We start from the raw sequence: 17748 nt of genomic DNA on the forward strand, positions 1-17748 counted from the left end.
ATAGTTTCATAAGAAGGCAAATATCTATGTTGTTTTTTGAGTTTGCAAGTTAAAGTCAGGGAGAATATTAGACTAAGAGTCAGATTTTTTTCCTGTATGTTTATGTTCTAACTTTGGTATATCTTTCCATAGGATAATCTTCCGTATTTTTAAAAGAAATTTTCTGGTATTCTTGAGGTGGGAGTTACTCTTCCAGAACTGAACTAATTGGTGCAATGAGGCATCTTCAAGCCTGAAATCATGACTTGGAGAAGTGTATGCAGATCCTGATCCCATAATTTTCAGACCCGATAATTAAAATTTTAAAGTCAGTGTCAACTCTTTAATTGTTGAACAGGTGAAATGAGGAAGGGGGTAGGAGAGTGTGGGGAGAAGTATTAGGCACAGGGAAGAGTGGGGAGCAACAGAAAAATTGTTGGTATCTTTTCCTGAGAGATGTTAAGTTTACTGACAGTTGGAAAATTACTAAATTTGTAGTCCTCATCTTTTTTCCCCCTCGTAGTTTTAGCTTCTCCTTGCAGAAACATAGTTGTTGTCATCGCACACTGAAAATAAGCCCAAATCTTGACCTTTGTGGTGCGAACTATCTGTAAACACTTGTCCTTGGAGCAGTGCCCGTGGAGCCCCTGGTTGGGTGGGGATTAGTTCCTGGGTTTCGTGGCCTGGCCCCGCACGCAGGGTGAGCGTCACCACCCGGCCGTGCGGCCGTGCCCGCGCGCACGTGTGAGCAGCGCTGACCTCGCCTCGACTTTGCTGCTGGTTTAGGGGTCAGGGCTGTGCCTTCAAGCTTGACTTAACTGGTTCAGATGTAGCCCAGCAGCTGCCGGGTTTGAATGAGGTAAATTGTGACTGTGCGCTCAGAACAGCAGAAAATAGGTCAAGTGTGGGTTGGGTTTACATAGAAAGCGCTGGCGTCGCCTGGTAAGCCTAAGCCTCTTCTCTCAGCTCAGACAAAGCCGTTTAAGGTAAACTGGGAAGTTACGATCTCTCCAAAAAACTTTCTAGCCTTTCTGGCTTTCTGGCCTCGGTGTTGGTGGCTGGCGTTGCCCTTGGTGAGGAGCCTGGAGCGGGAGGGAGGCTGCCCTGGTTGCGGGGCCACACGGAGGGTCGGGTTGACGTGTCCCCGGAGCTGTTCCCTCTGGAAAGATGTTCCTGGTGTGACTGTGCAGCACAGCACCGCCCTGCAGCCTCCGGGGCCTCTCTGACCTCCTGCCCACCAGCTGCAGCAGCGTGGCAGCTGGGGTAGCCTTTCACTTGTCAGAAGGGAATAAGGAATATACTGTTTACCAGGGGGTTGTGCGTGCTTGTGTGTCTAGAAAAGGGGCAAGCAACAGTAGATCTGTGTTTAGACTCATCTAAATTTGATTATTTCCCTGTAAGTTTTGGTGTGGTCTGTGTGGCAGCAGCAGTGCCTGCCTGGTGATACCCTCAGGGGTGTCAGTTGCTGCCAGTTTTTCTGTATTTTAGTTAGATTCTCATCTTCTGCCACTGGAAAAAAGCCTGGTAGCATGGCAGAGGAATGCTACCAATTCATAAGTGATGTTCTTGTTAATATCTTTGGTGTTCTGCCTGTCTACATTTTGTGTCACTTCTGGTTTGCCTGGGTTTTTTCCCTGCTCACTCTGATGTCAAGCAGAACAGTATTAAGATGGAAGGTTTGTTAAAAATTATAATCAGTAAAAGAGATTAATCAGATCAGTGATATAATCACATATGTCAGATGACACAATCAGTGAGAGATAGGAAGAAAAATAAAGTAATTTTGCTGGTTATGAAGAACTGAAAAGAAGGAAAGAATTGTACAGACCTTCTTTCAAATGAGGGGTAAAAATTTGTATGGATGTGTTTGAGGCTGGGTACAGGTATGACATTTAATCTTTTTTATGGGAGAAAATCATCTTCTAAAAATGGCATTAGAGGACTAGTATGAATTCTCAGCAGTGTAGATTTTAAAAAATGCTTTTTGCTACCACTGCTCTCTGAAGACTGTTGTGACAGTCAGTAGGGAGGTTTTGACTTATCTTGTACCTTGTTTTTCACACTGCAGTTTTGAAATTTAATTTCTGAAGCTCCATGCAGTTGTACAAATGATTTGATGCAAAAAGGAAAAAAAGGATTGGGGGACTCATTTTATGGAAAGTAATACTTGGTTACGAAACAACAGCACTGAAGGTTCAGGCTTCTGACACTTTGATCTCTTGAGATTTTCATTTGCACAGTTTGAATTTAAATGTGGTCCCTCTACCATTAAAGTACTAACAAAATGCTTATTTCCATTTGCATACTGTGTAAACATTGTAAACAGGACTGTCAAGTTGGTTATGTACTAGTTTTCATCTAATTCGTGTCCTAAATTATCAGAAAACCTCTAAGCAGCCAGAGGAAGCTATAGTTAATTAAGCCACAGATGGTGAGGACTAATGTGGTGTTGACCTTTGTGAGGACTGCAAAATCTACTTAGTCTTTCTCTGTAAAACACTAGCTGAAATGAGTTCCTACTGATATTAAAAAGATGTCCTTGATGCGTGAAGCCAAATGCAGAGACACTGTGGAAAGCTCCAAGGAAGGAACTTTCCCAAATAAATGTTTGCAGGTTCCTGGTGTGTGACAGGTGTTGAGACTTAGTCTTCAGGGCTCTGATTTAAGCCTTTTTACTGCCAAAAGCCACTGTTTTTCTAGGAGTGGTTTACCTGGAATGCATACTGTCAGTTCTCCTCCTCTCCTTCACTGAAAATTGAGAGTTGACAGCTGACCAGAGTTTCTATACCCTCCTATAAGCAGCATGCAGGCTGTGTTTGGAGGTGGGAGCAGCTACTGGAATCAAACAATCCGGTTGTTGTTCTTTGCTCCTGGGTTTCATCTCTCCATGAACTCATTTCTGCCCCTCAACTTTGTGAAGAATAACTTGGAGAAGTATTTTAAAATGCTGAGGAAAACATCTTGCTTCAGTAGTTCAAGTCTTGTGGGGAAGGTAGAGAGCTGTGGAAATGTGTAGGCGTTCCCACCACAGTCATGCCTGGCTGCCCAAAATGGAAAAGGACTTTGTGGTTTGAGCCTTTCAGAGGCACTTTGTAGGTCTTTGGGCAAAGTGCAGGTTCAGCTTGTCCAGGGATACCTCTCAGGGTCTTGGGCAGTATTTTTTTGTGGATGGGGCTTGAGTGGGAGAATTCTCTATGCATTTGAATTTTGTCTTGTTTTTCTGTGGGTACTGTCTTTGAAATTCCTGTTTGATCTTAAAGGAATTTTGAAGCATTTTAAGTGATCTGCACTTGTTCATCTGTGACTCTGAATGCTAAATTATTTTTCTCTGAATAAGCTCTCTGAAAATACTTCTCTGAACAAAAATTTCTACTTTTTGGTTAGAGCAGTGTGGTATCTCAACCTGTGGTGGTATTGTCTGTAGTTTCAACCTGCTTTGTATCATTTTGCACCAGAGGAAAGAACAGATACATTCAGAAAAATACAGGATCACTTTGTTGCTTGGGAAAATTTCATTCTCTCTCCTCCTTGGGACTTCCTTGGAGTCAAGCATGTCCCCAGCATGTGAGAATGATCACCTAGAAAGACATGCAGCTGACCCAGTTCTTCGGATAATTAAGCGTAAAGTCCAGTCCGCCAGAAGTGAATTCCTCTTTTGATACAGAAAGAAGGAAGAATAGCAACGAAGATGTAAAAAACTTGTCATAGATTGGCAAGCTTCTGATAGTCACATTGCTTCATGTGACTGTCTTTCAGAGGGGCAGGAGAGATTATCTCAACCGTATCTTTGTAGCCCATACGCCCTTTGTCTTCTTCCCAGAGTCGTATGGAGTCATTTGTGGAGCAGGGGACACTGCCACATGAAGTACATAAAGAGCTTCCTACAGCAGATTTCAAGAAGAATATAGCAGTCCCATTTCTTTGATTTGCATCCTGATTTGCATAAGGATTTCAAACCAGCATTAACATCCTTCTGGAGGAGGTGTTCCAGGACTTGTGGAAAAACTAGTCTAGGGGAGGCCACCGTACTTACTTCTGTTTGTAAAACTACTTTCAGATGAGGAAAAGTCTGGAGGAAAATCCTGCAGGGCATTTACATCTTCTGTGGGTTAGTCTGTCAATCATGCTGCTTCAACCAAGGATGAGAGGAAAACTGAAGGTCACAATTGCCAAGGTTCAAACCTCTAGACAGTAATTGTTCCTTGAGCAATATAAACACAGGGAAATGAAAAGGACTGGGCACTGCAGAGTTATCTGCTTGTCTTCAGTATAAACCACAGAAGAGATGTCAAGTCATCAGCCTTGCTTGTCACCCTGTGTCTTCCTGCTTTTGCCAGGTTTGTGGTGTGTGCTGAAATGGTGTGCTTAAGGCCACTGTCCTACAATTTAATACATTTTGCAATTGATTTCCTGAGTTTTGGTTTCCGTATTTAAGATTAAAGATGGAAAAGGTAAATCATGACGCACACATTTTTTTTCTTAGATATATGTGCAGAAAAGAACAGAATTTTTGAGATTTCAGGAATTTATTCTGTTAGTATCTTCCTCCCCCCGCCATGATTGAGATGTCAAATGTGTATTGTGTGTGCATTTAGAATCTTTGTGTTCTCTTTGATAATCCCAGTCATACCTGCATGCAGTTTGTGTAATGGGTCTTTGACCTCACTTGTGCCTTTTGTAGCTCATCTTTGAGATGAGCTCATCTTTCACCAAGAGTGAGGAAATAAGTACAAAATGGACTCTGCAGTCTCCTTTTTTAAGTGTTCACATGGAGCACTCTCAGCCAAGGTACTGATGTCATGCATCTGAATTCAGAGATAGAGCAAAAAAGGTTCAAATGTACTATACGTAGGATGGGCCAGTATCTTCTGTGTCAAGTTCAAAGAAGGCCAAGATGCTTAGGAAGGATGTGAAATCTAAAAAAAGAAAAGCAGCAGTGTCTGTTGCCTTCAGGAAACAAATCAAAAGTAGCTTAAGATGACATAGAGACTCAAAAACTTCATATAAAGAACTCCTAAAAGTAGTATAATATTAAGAGTAACAGGTTTGACTTCACGATACCTACTTGTGTAAGTCTCAAAATGAAGATACAGATTTTCTTAGATATGACTGAAGGAATAATTCGAAGTGTACAAGATCTGCATATTAACTGCACTTGTAAATCAGCCACTCTCAGTTTTGCAGTGCCTTGGTCTGTCGCTTAGGTCCAATGCTTGTGGATCTGAGAGGGAAAATTTTTATTGCAGGAATCTCTTGCAGCTGCTGTGAAAAGAGAGTTCACGGGAAGGAGGACAGATGAATGGTCATCACACTGCTCCAGTCCCAGGGTCTGTTGTGTTCCCCTGGCAAATCATCCCCTCTTTCCAGTGGTGAGGTTGCTTCTGTAGGTAGGATCAGTGCAAAAATGGATTTGCACAAGTAGGCAGAATAGCTAATACTCCTTTTAGATTGCCTCAGGAGAGGTCATCCTTGAATAAATTTGGGTTGTGACCCTCGTGTGCCTCTGGTAATGCCAGCAACATACTTAACCTGGTTGGGGTAGAGGTCCTGCTGATCTTCCCTTCGCTTTGTTCCAATTTACATGTATTAAAATGGTCATCTTGACCATTTCTTCTGGATCCAAGGCCATATCCTTTGCAAAAGCATAAGGAGAGAGAGTAATTTTCTCTAACAACCGAAGCATCGATGCATTCTCCATAATGGAGCACAGCAAATCCCCAAGTGTCAGGAAGTGAATTTTAAATTTGAAATAGATATCCTGTGATCAGTGGGTTAGCAAGAATAATCTCATCCAGATGAATAGAGAGAAATTGCTTCGTGTCACTGGAGGGGCCTGGCAGCAATGCACGATTCACTGGGTGTTGCTTGTATCTGTATTCTGTGGCTGGAGCTCTTCATAATAAATTGTGAAACATCAAGGAACTCGTTGGAGATCAAGGAAAGAAATTGCTTGATCTCAGCTGCAGTACTGATAAAACATTTTACATTTTGTATGTGGAGAATTGCTCTCATTATTTTAGCTGTCTGAAGTTCTCTTGGTACAAGTGAATGTTCCTGCCGCTCACAGATTTCCAAGGCCATCTTCTGCATGAGGAGTCTCCAGGCTGTGGTGCAGCTTTTTTTCTCTGCCACAGCCTCAAAGACAGAAATAGCAAGTTTGCTCTAAAGCAGAGAAATAGGTGTTCTAGGAGTCAAAAGATGGATGGTGATTTAAGCCGTGCTTGCAAGGATACGAACCAGACTCTGTGCCTAATTTTTTCGTGTTAGGAGGACAGTGCCACCGAATGTCTTAATTTCCCAGATGATGTCCTACCAAATAGTGAAAAATAATCTTTTCCAGAAACTGAATATAATAGAAATTAAAATGTGTCTTATTTGAAGTGACCTAATTAACAAAGACCAACATATTTGAAAATCAGCAATGGTTTTTCTCTCAGAATGCTTGTTTCTCTTAAGATACAGCTTATGCATTACGCATTATATTTGTGGGGTTTGTATCTATGTTTATGCTCAATATGTCCATATTAAATTTTACAGATATGGAAAACAGGTTTTTTAAAAAATAATTTAATCATTATTTAAACAATTCTTTGTGCATACCTGTAAACACTGAAGTCTTTAGAGGGCATTTTTAGCTTGTAGTAAGACAGTATTTATGAAAGTGTGATCCTATTAATAGCTTACAAGTCTGGCCACATGTGGGACCTGACATACCGTGTTCCCATGAAATAACTTTTAGCACTATGTTATGCTTTTAAGTTTTTTCTGAAAATAACTCAGGGATTTGTAGGCAATCAGTAAAATTAGCATCTAACTACTTAATATTGTACTTTAAAAATACATTTAGGAAAAGAAACAAAAATGTTACAAGTAAACATAACATATGGTTCTTTTTTTAATCTCTACTTTAGGACGACGTAGACAGTCTAAACCCAGTTCTCAGGGATAACCCGCAGTTACATGAGGAGGTAAAAGCCTGGGTAAAGGAACAAAAGGTTCAGGAGATTTTTATGCAAGGTAATTATGTGGGAAATTGTGTTATTTATATTCTGTGTTAGCTAGTTAAAGGCCATTACTTGTGTGGGACTCATCCCATAGCATTTGTGATATAATGGAGAATATATTTCTAACTTGGAAGTTATTTTTTGGAAGTATTTGTTAATACAAGAAAACAAGACTATGTAAGAAGCTTGTTGGTGGCTGCTTCAGACTGTTCTTAACTTGTTTGATGTTTTAGTGTTTACAGCAAAAGCTGAATATCATTAGTCTGAACATAGATATTTTATGAAGTTTGTTGTGAAAATAAGTGTGTATGAATGGCAACCACACACATTTTGGCATGTTTAAAACTGTTCTGTGCTCTGTAGTGTTACTGTTACGTGTGATAACTTCTCAGATACCTGTCTCTGCTTGTAGTTCTTCACAGTTCTGTCACAGATGAAGAATACTTTCAGATCCCCACCCCACACCCTCACCCCCTGGCTGAAAAGCACCTTTCAGATCACAGTTTTGTAACTCGAGTCTAATGCTGGAAGGTTGCAGCAAATGCTGTATACGAGAATATTTACACTGTAGATTCAAGTTACAAGAAAACTAGTATGAATTAGAAGAAATTATTTTGGTTCCACCTTGCTGATAATAAAAATACTATTGCATTTGCAATCTATTCATTGACTTCTAGGCAGCTCTTCAGACGCATTCCTAGAATGGGAGGCAGAAACTAACCTCTACAGTCTGGGCTAAAATCCCCATGCAAACAGTAAAGCAGTTTCAGAACAAAAAATGCTTAAGCAGTCATTTTATAAATGAAGTTTGGGAGGGAAGCAGTAAATAATCAGATAATTTGAGGATGGTTCTGAGGTTTTCTTGCTGTCTGGTTTCTTTGATAAAGCTAAGATCAGAAGACCAAAGGAATATGGTAAGTTTAATATTGAAGTTACAGTAAAAAACGTATGCCTTTCCTTCTGCAGAGTTCCTAATTTGACTAGATGTGATTATTCTTATGGGCCACAGAAAAAGGATGCTGAAAAAGCAACATGTGGAATTATGTAGATAGTGAGTTGGTATGTTGGTGTTAGTCATTTTAGATTTTACTTTAATATCCTCAGATGCAACACAAGTTAATAGCCTGTTGATGAAATTTGCAGCCAAAACTGGATTGAGAGGTGATGCAAAATCGAATTAGGACTGTATGAAATGGAAACTAAAATTGAGCTTGTTTACTGTATTTCATTAGAGTAACAATAATAAGGCAATTATAAAAGTCTCTGTTACACTGGTACAGAATCAATACTTGAGCAAAGCCCCAGCAATATTGAAATTATCATCTAAATGAGACTGCAAGCCCGCCATCCACACAACTCATTTACTTCCCATCATTGCAGGAACTGTATCTTTGTCTTTATATGTATAATTTCTCAAACAGATGTTTCTGTGCTTAGAAGTGCACAAATGCAGAGTGTCTTGGACGATGAGATGAATCTAATCCAAATGTCCCTTGAGAGCAGTTTTCCTCATCTCAGGAGAAGCTGCAGTTGAAATGCACTTGCTGCCCTGGTGTGATATGTGACCTGAGGAGACGCGCTCCCTGGGGCAGTGACGTGCCAGCCACGAGGCCCTTGGCAGTGCCACCACCCCCGCCCCAGGGGATGGCTGTCAGGCAGCAGGGACTGCTGTCACATTCTCCCGGGACATAATCTGCTCCTGGTCACGGAGACTTTGCATTTGGCACAGCCCTTGCAGTGGCTTACAGACAGCCCTCTGGCAGTGCCAGCTGCTGTGATCTAGTCATGTTATCCTCCTTTTCTCCTTCCTTCTCTTCTGTGGTTTGCTTCACCTTCTCCATTATTACCATTTTCTCGTTCCCTGCAATTTAAGCAACGTTTTCAGTTCTACCTTGTCTAGACATATCTGTTAAGGTTATTACCATATTCTCTTACTTCATCCTCTACAACATCTTTAGGATCCAGCCTTTTCCTTGTTGTCTGTCATGCTGAAACCTTCACTTAGTATTTTCTACGTTGACTCACAGTTAAAATGCGATTTATCTGAAGAAAGAGGAGGGTTGGATAAAATCATTAAAATCAGATTCCAGATGTTTGAAAAGAAACATGCCAGTTTGAGGAGGGAGAATTTTAGTTGAAACCAGTCCAATTATTTACAAGAATGAGACTAAAGTAAGAAATTGGCCCATGTAACCTTTCCTTTGGGCAGCAGTCACAGCAGCATGCTTTGCAGTAGAGATTGTAGCTTTGGCAGGAAAGTAGTTTATTCCTTGTTTAAAAAAAACCCCAGGCTCCTCCCAGACTTGGCCAGGTTGAAAGCTTTTGGGACAAATAAAACCAGTTCAAGGAACATAGTGAAGTGTCTTTAATTTTTAACAATTAAAATGTTTGATTTTTTTTCTTCCTATTGGATTTATTATCACTACAATCTCAGGCTGAGTGTATAATAATCCTCTCGAAACACTGAGTGTGCTTCAGCCCTGAACATATTTCCTCATAGTACTGCACAGGCTGTTTCAACAATGTGTAGCTAAGCGTGATTCAGCCAGGGACTGGAAACAAAGCCAGGCTTTTCCTGTAATGGCTGCTTGTGGCTGGGCTGGGCTGGAGCTGAGCTGGCCTGTGGCGTGTGACTGCAGTTTAATCTTTCTCCTTCTTCCTGTCACCCCAGCAGCACGTAAGAAAAAACCCCAACCCTCTGCTTTTAAAAGGTAGATAAAGTCTCTTTTAAAAATAGATAGGGTAACAGCTGGGATGAAGGACAGACAGAGATTAGAACAAGGAGTAAGAGGAAAGAAATTGGCACTGGGTCAGTGCAGAGGAGTAGAAGCTGGAAGCTGTTGGAGAAGGAAGGATGGAGCTTGTAAGCTGAGAAGACTGGGAAAGGACTTAGAAGCCAAGGGCCTGGAATCTTAAATGCTAAAACGAGACAAGAAGCTGGGGAGAGGCTGGTTCTGGTTATGCAAGAGACTGAAAATCATTGTGCAGTTAGCAGTAGGATGCAAGAGAGGAGGAGCTGGGATAGGAAAGTAGGAATGGCAAATCTGCACAGAGACAGGCAAAATTTTACTGGGACTGTCTGAATAAGACAGAGCTTTGGGACAGCCATTAAAAGTTCAAGATGTGGAGAATGTGGATGGGTCAGGCAGCCAGAAGTGTGGGAGCTGAGCTGGAGGCGTTTTGCAGGGGCATGTGGAGTAAGGGTTGGAGAGAAGCCATCAGGAAATGTGTCCCCACGGGAACCCCGTCTGGTCCAAGACCAGGAATGTGAGATGTAAGCTTGTAGATTCTTCCTCTTTTTCCTGCCTATACGTATGTGTGATTGGCAGTGCCTGTGCTGGCACATTTCTGACCCTTGTCTGTGCAGCTGAGTGTGTGGAGACATGCTCCAGGGGTGAGTTAATGCCGGTGGCTCAGGGGGTTCAGTGAGTCTCGAGGTTTCAGTTGCACCATGACTGATGTGGATGGTGGTGAGAAGGGCGTTTCTGTTCCCAGCTGGTTTTAAAAGCTAGACAGTCACATGCAAAAGGTATTTCAGAAAGCCTTGTTAAGGTTCCAGAATTAAACCTTAAGACCACTTGGAAATGGCTAAATTATTACTGCTTTTGCACTTTTCTTGATCTCTCAAATGTTGACATTAAAAACAATCCTTGTGGTCACACACAGTCATGTGCAGAGGGTATACTGGACCCAGTTGTGTGGAGGTGGCTGATTTTTACCAGAGAAAGCTGTCACCTGTGAGGTCCCTGGCCTGTTTCCTGCAGATGTTTGAGCTTGCTTAATGTACTGGGCAGGGCTTGGAAAAAAATGATCTTTAGGGAAGACAGGGGAATTCTGACTTTGCCTGTGCGGTTCAGCAGCTAAGCACTCTTAAATCACTTAAGTTAGGCTGTTTGTAGGTTGTCACTGAGTGGTTTTGCTTCCCTTCCTATGTGCCTGGGGTTTGGTTGCAGAAGTAGCAAAACCCACACGGTTGGAACTGGACTCAGCGGCAGGGTTGCTTGGTCATACAAAATGCTGTATAAACATCAAGTGTGATGAAGCTTAGGGTCCCAGTGATCAAGTGAGATGCTGAACATGAATAAAATTATTGAATCTCAGTTTCCGTGTCTTGAAATAGACTCCAAAGTAGGTACTGTATCATACTATCTCCCCATGCCTGTTGGCTTTTGGAAGTGAATTAAACTGAGCTTTGCAAAGTGTGTGAGGTTTCTTTGTGTTGGGTATGTCTGAAAACAGGAGCTGAAGTCTTCATACCGTGTGTGCTTGAGTGTTCTGTGTGGCCATAGCAGGCATGGGATCACTCAGCTGCCTTTCTGCCTGCTGTAATGGGGAGAAACTCTGTGGTCACTTATGGGAAAGACTTGGCAGATGCAGAGCCTAACCACCAAGATGTAAATCTTTTCGCCAGCAAACCAGCTGGGCATGTGACTAGCCTGTTAAATAGCTTCTGTATAACCTGCTGCTGCCACTTTCTAGCCTTTCAGATTACTTTTCTGTGGTTGCTGTTTGTAGGCAGGAGTTTTCCCATCATGTGTCATCATGGTTGCAGAAAGATTTAGTTAAGATAAGAAAATTGTATGTTGAAAATGTTAGCTGAATTGACCTTAAAGCATACTTATATGTAACATTTACATTTCAAAATGTCTTCCTAAATCAAATAAAATCCACAGGCAGTGCTGTGCCAGAATTGGCTGTGGTTTGCTCCTCATGGCATGAGTACTGTATGTTTGCTGTGAAGCTTAAAAAAAAAAAAACAGGCAGGAAAACCCATGTATGCCTTTTTTTTCCTTAATTCCTCAATGGCTTTTTTATTTCTTCCTCTTCCAAAGGTCCGTATTCCTTAAATGGTTATAGGGTGAGAGTGTACAGACAGGATTCTGCCACCCAGTGGTTCACTGGCATCATCACTCACCATGATCTCTTCACCCGCACTATGGTTGTTATGAATGACCAGGTGAGTTTGATAGATCTAGATACCCAGAAAACAAGCTACAAGCAAACTACGCACTGGGAGGTCTTAGTTTCTGTCACTGGTACTCAGAAGCACACGGAGCTGTTTGGTTCCAGCAGGGTGAGGGTGTCACTGCGCTGAAACTACGGCACAACTGCCCTGGGCCAGCGGTTAAACCCCCCTGGAGCTGAGCACTTGGGCAGTGATATGATTAATACCAGTCTACAATTCCTTCTGCTGTTGCTACTTGACTAGAGAAGACTTTGAAGTGAAGCAATCTGGTTTTAAGAACTGGTCTTCCCTGTCAGTTCTGTTGGGAATTTCTTTCTCAACGATGAAATCTTTTAGCACTGCAGTAATAATTACTTTTTCCAAGTAATTGAAATAGCTGCTTTCCGCAATTTGTTGAATTAAGCATTTACTACAGCCCTAATTTATATTTAGTGTGGTGGGTTTTAGTTTTATTTCTGAATTAGATGTTACAAAAAGAATTAATACTGGTGTTTTTAGTGGCAGTAATGAATTCTACTTCAGGAGAGTAGAGTAATGACTCAGTAGTAATGTAGGGAATGACCTGTCTGCCTTGAAATGACTGACAAAATCATGTGTGACAATAAAAACTAGTCTAGTACTCAAATACATTCTTTCCCTTAATTCTCTCTAATTGATTTTCCCCAAGTGTTTTTTTTTCACTTTGTGCCACATTCTTTGAAGGTCTGGTTAGCATTTCCTGCTTTATGGTATCCCTCACTAGTAACACTAGTCTTTAGAGTTTTTGCCTCCAGTCGTTTTGGTTCCCTTCTTGCAGCATTTTTGCTTCTGTCAGAAGCAATACTGTAATGTGCTTCTGCAATATAATTTGTAGTATATGAAATAAATTTTATAAAATGCTTGTGTATCATAATTGCTACTTAGGTATTATTCAATGAATAGCTCAGTTTAATCTCAAATTTGCAGGTCAGGGAAGGGAGGGAAAGAAGTGGTGGTGGGGTCCTTTCTCTTTAAAAAAAAAGTTATTTTTGCTATGATATGTAAAGACACATTTGCTTTAGTTTGACACTGTTCCCAGCCTTTGTTGTGTCATATGTCAGTTCTGCTTGTCAGGATTAAGTAGGCTTTTCTCTGATTAGTCTTTAGCACACAAAATAGACTGGTGAACACTGATACAGAAAATACAGATTGGGTATTGTCTGAACATCTGCTGATTGTTATTTTCTCTCTCTCTCTCTCTCTTTTTTTTTTTTTCTTCATAAACCAGGTGTTAGAACCTCAGAATGTTGATCCTTCTATGGTTCAGATGACCTTTCTAGATGATGTTGTTCACTCTTTGTTGAAAGGTGAAAATATTGGCATCACTTCACGCCGACGGTCTCGTTCCAACCAGAACAGCAACACAGTTCACGTAGATACATTTATCTTTTTACCTAAATATTTTCGTATATTGAGAATGTTAAAAATACATGTGTAAAGACACTTAATTAACATTGCATTTAAGTCCATTAATCACAAATTATTTTTAGGGTCATTATACACGTGCACAAGCAAATAGTCCCAGACCAGCAATGAATTCCCAAACTGCAGCACCAAAACAGAATTCTCACCAGCACCAGCAGCAGAGGAATACTCGACCAAACAAGAGGAAAGGCTCTGATAGCAGCATGCCTGATGAAGAGAAGATGAAAGATGAAAGATACGATTATATAAGTCGAGGAGGTAAAAGGAGGGAAAGGGAGGGAGAGCTTCTTAAAACTGTATTAGGCTGAAAATGTGATAGACATGTTTTTATCTTTTGCAGAAAACCCCAAAACCAAAAATAAACACTTCCTTAGCAAAAGAAGAAAACCTGAAGAGGATGAAAAAAAGTTAAATATGAAGAGACTGCGGACAGACAATATCTCAGATTATTCTGAAAGCAGTGACTCGGAAATTTCGAATAAAAGATTAACAGATTCATCCTCAGAGCAAAATTCAGAAAATGAGTTAAAAAGCAAGAACACTTCAAAGATAAATGGGGAAGAAGGAAAATCCCAACCTACTGAGGGAGTAGAACAGACACTAACGGATAGACGATCTCCTTGGGATGAAGTACAGGAGGATAAAAACCATGAAGAGACAGAAAGGCTGAAGTCATCAGTCTTGGATCAGCCAGAAAAATCTTCACTCCATGCAGGAGAGCAGCCAACACCTTATGAGCAGAATGCCAAGGATGCACATGCTCTAGAGTGTAATGCAGAAAAACATCACACTGCGGAGTTAAAAAATGAGCAGTTTTTACCCAGACCTCCTACTCCAAAATGTGTTGTTGACGTTACTAATAAAAACAACTCTGAAAAGGAGAACCAGGATAATGCTGCAAGTACCTTTGGTTTGCAAACGGTTCAGAAAATAGAATCTCACAGCAGTGATTTAAAACAGCAGTTTGCAAATGCAAATTTCCTTGAAGCAAGAAAACAGGAAGCTGATCAAAGTTGGGTTAGCGGTGTTGTTAAAACGGATTTGATACAACCTGGGGTTGTAAAAGCGTTGCCAGTAAATGAACACTTAAATTCTGAAAAAGAGAAAGTGCAGTATGGCTCGTTTATGTCTTCGTTAAATGTAGCTTCTCTAGCAGAAGAGAGTAAACTGCGTAAACAAAGTCCAGCCCCCGATTCTGTGAAGTCAAAATCTAGTGCTTCAGTTGATCATCCTAAAACAAAGTCACCTGATGTTAAGCCTAAATTCACCCAATCTTCTGATACTGTGAAGTCTAAGGTTAGTTCCCAAAACAGCCATGCTACTGGATTAACAAGGTCAGCCAATAAAACTGATCATGATTTGCCTAGGTCTAGTTTTCATCCAGTTCCAGCTAGAGTTAGTGCTCTAGAAGCTACTAAAAGTCCTCTTATCATTGACAAGAATGAACATTTCACAGTATACAGGGACCCCACTCTGATTGGACAAGAAACAGGAACTAATCACATTTCACCTTATTTGCATCAGCATAATTATCCTCTGCATTCCTCATCCCACCGAACCTGTTTAAATCCAAATGCTCATCATCCTGCATTAACTGGTTCATCCCATCTGCTCGCTGGGTCTTCAGCTCAGGCTCCCTTGTCCGCTATTAACACTCACCCCCTTAGTAGCGCCTCCCACCATTCCGTCCATCACCCTCATCTGCTCCCCGCAGTGTTGCCCGGAGTGCCTGCTGCCTCCTTGCTGGGTGCCCACCCGCGACTAGAGACTGCTCATGCCAGCAGCTTAAGCCATTTGGCATTAGCACACCAGCAGCAGCAACAGATGTTACAACACCAGTCTCCACATCTTCTCGGACAAGCTCATCCTTCTGCTTCCTATAATCAGCTAGGGCTTTATCCAATTATTTGGCAGTATCCAAACGGAACACATGCTTACTCAGGACTCGGTCTGCCCTCCTCCAAATGGGTCCACCCAGAAACTCCTGTTAACGCAGAGGCTTCCTTGAGAAGGGTAAGTTGAGATCTTTTCTTAATGACGTATTTAGCTGGGCCTGGTGTCTCCCAGATGTGGTAGTTTGTGTCACACCGACTGTACTGTCGTGGTGGGTTTTTTGAGTAGGCAGAGAGATAGGAACGGAACTCCAGCAGTAACCATTGTCTCAGGGTGGATGTGAGCAGGGAGTTTTCCCAGACCTTGATTTCCTAAGACTTCTGAAGAAAGATTGGTTTTGGTTTTAGATCATGACCAGGTGAGGTCAACCAGCTGGTTTGGGAACTCAAGTTCACTGGGTAAATATTTGCTACCTCAAACTGTGTAAACCATCGGGTAAATGAAACACTAGGAGAGGTAGGACAATTGTCTTCATAGTGAAATTTTTTGTATGCTCCCTGAGTAATGGCAAAAGATTGAGGCAGAAGTTCTGAAGAGAAATACTCTAGCATTTATAAATCTTTCTTGCACTTTACACCCATTTCTCTTGTCTTTACACCTATCTGTGTACCCTCTCTTAGCGTATCTTTTTCTCCCCTTCTGTTCCTGTTGACATACATCCCTGCCTTCCCATCTGTTTTCTACTCCTCTGTATTCATGTCAGGGTGATTCCTCTGTTTGCTGAGTACAGCCACTGAAGTCTCAGAAGACATGGTTTGTGTTTTTCAGCCTCTCGCCCAGTGCGGCGGCGGGGTTTGGCAGGCAGACGTGGCAATTACAGGAAAAGTTTTCTCAGCTCCTGCAGGCTTGGGATATGGCATGCTCATTGCAGGCACCTCAGAGGAATAGTGTAAGATGAAGCATGTGTAGTGCAGACAGAAACTTTGGAGAGCTTTACTGCCAGCTTCAATCAAATCTCCACTGAGCATGTGCACGCTGATTTTAGAGCCTTACAACTTGGCCTAATTTGGGCAGATTTTCACAGGGACCACAAAAGGCGTGTCGCTGACAGTGGTCCTTCTGCCAAATTGTAAGCCTTTGTGTCAAAGCTTGGAGTTCCTGAATGGTTATAAAGACTTTTTTTCTTTTTCATCGTGGGGAAAGCTATTCTTCCCCAGACTCATTCTTGAGAAAAGCCAAACCATTGTGGCTCAGTCTTTCCCAAAACAGTCAGTTTGAGTTGGCCTTGTAATATGAAGTAAGTTTGATCTAAAATGTGATAAAGTCAAACGCAGCAGAGAAGAAAAGCCTTAGAGAAAACTATAGGTGGATTTATCTTTTCATGTTGCTGCCTGCTCCACCCCATACTAAAGTCCGTTTTAAAGAACTTATGATAGACGTTGTTTTCACTTTGGCTGCCTGAAGTATGCAGCCCTGCATACCGAGGCACGTAGCTTTTTAATTATGTTGATATGTGGCAATTGTCTTGTGGTGACTTGTCTCCTGGCTCTCGCACTGGAGGCCTTTTTTAAATAGATCTTAGAAACCCAGAATGGGCGTTTCCGAGGTCGGTTTGCATGGATGCCACGATCACAGAAAGGGATCTGTGTTTCAGCTGTAAGAGCAGCAGCAGCAGCAGCCACCCTTGGCTCAGGGCTGAGCCATGTCTGTGAGCTGAGGGAAGTGTGCCCCAAGCCCACCTTTCCCTCCTGTCCACAGGTGGCTGTGGCAGCTCCCGTTGTTGAGCCAGGCCATAGATGCTGCAGGTGGAGTCACAAAGCTGTTTGAGCAATGCTTGGTGCTCAGGCAGATGTTCCCCGGCTCCTCTAAAGAGAAGGTGACAGGCCTTCTTTGCATAATACTTTAATGCAGCTTACAGGCTGTTCGTGGGAACACCACAGCGTGGGAACTCCTGGCCCAGGAAACGTGCGCACTAAAACTGTTCGCACAAACCCAAGCGGTTGCTTAAATATTCAAAAATACAGAAATCAGAACTTCAAAGTTGTAGCACCTGCACATCTATCCCGTGCTGTGTGTGTGTGTCATGAGAGCTCTTGGCTCCCCTTCTGCTGCAGCAGTTCCCGACTGGGAGTTGCCAAGCCTGGGGAGAAGGAGGGGGATGGACTGGTGAGGAGAAGAAGGTGGGGATGCAGCAGGACCGAGAGGCTTCGGGGTGCACATGAAAGCGCTGCTCATTCTTGTCCCAGTCCCCCTTCTTGGCTTGTCCCCAGCACTTGAGCCCCACTTGAACAGGGTGCCCTGCTTTTCCACACTGCTGCACGCACTTCTCCTAAGCAGAGGAGGCAGGGAAAGGGGAGAGACAGAGAGCTGCTCTTGATCTTTCCTGCAGGCTGTTACACAAGTTTCAGAGAAGAAAGAAAACAGAACCTTAACAAAGTAGTAGGTTAAAAACCAGTTTCATAAATTAGGACTTAGTTGTGTGTGTGTGTGTGTGTGTGTGTGTGTGTGTGTGTGTGTGTGTGT

General features: G+C 42.1%; 1 protein-coding gene across 7 annotated transcripts in view; it reads left to right on the forward strand.

Annotated features, from left to right (window-relative positions):
* The window catches only part of JMJD1C (jumonji domain containing 1C), a 160081-nt gene that overhangs the window by 114546 nt on the left and 27787 nt on the right, over nucleotides 1-17748 (forward strand). For 5 of the 7 annotated variants that reach the window (XM_027694058.1, XM_027694063.1, XM_027694064.1 and 2 more), the window contains 5 exons: nucleotides 6891-6996; nucleotides 11816-11940; nucleotides 13196-13339; nucleotides 13458-13650; nucleotides 13733-15405. In XM_027694058.1, the coding sequence (XP_027549859.1) occupies nucleotides 6891-6996; nucleotides 11816-11940; nucleotides 13196-13339; nucleotides 13458-13650; nucleotides 13733-15405 (2241 nt within the window). Of the gene's footprint in view, nucleotides 1-6890; nucleotides 6997-11815; nucleotides 11941-13195; nucleotides 13340-13457; nucleotides 13651-13732; nucleotides 15406-17748 lie in introns of those variants that run through there. The other 2 variants (XM_027694062.1, XM_027694065.1) reach the window with 2 other exon arrangements.

Source organism: Neopelma chrysocephalum, unplaced genomic scaffold (genome assembly GCF_003984885.1).
Source record: "Neopelma chrysocephalum unplaced genomic scaffold, ASM398488v2 Primary Assembly neopelma1_96, whole genome shotgun sequence".
Classification (NCBI taxonomy): Eukaryota; Metazoa; Chordata; class Aves; order Passeriformes; family Pipridae; genus Neopelma; species Neopelma chrysocephalum.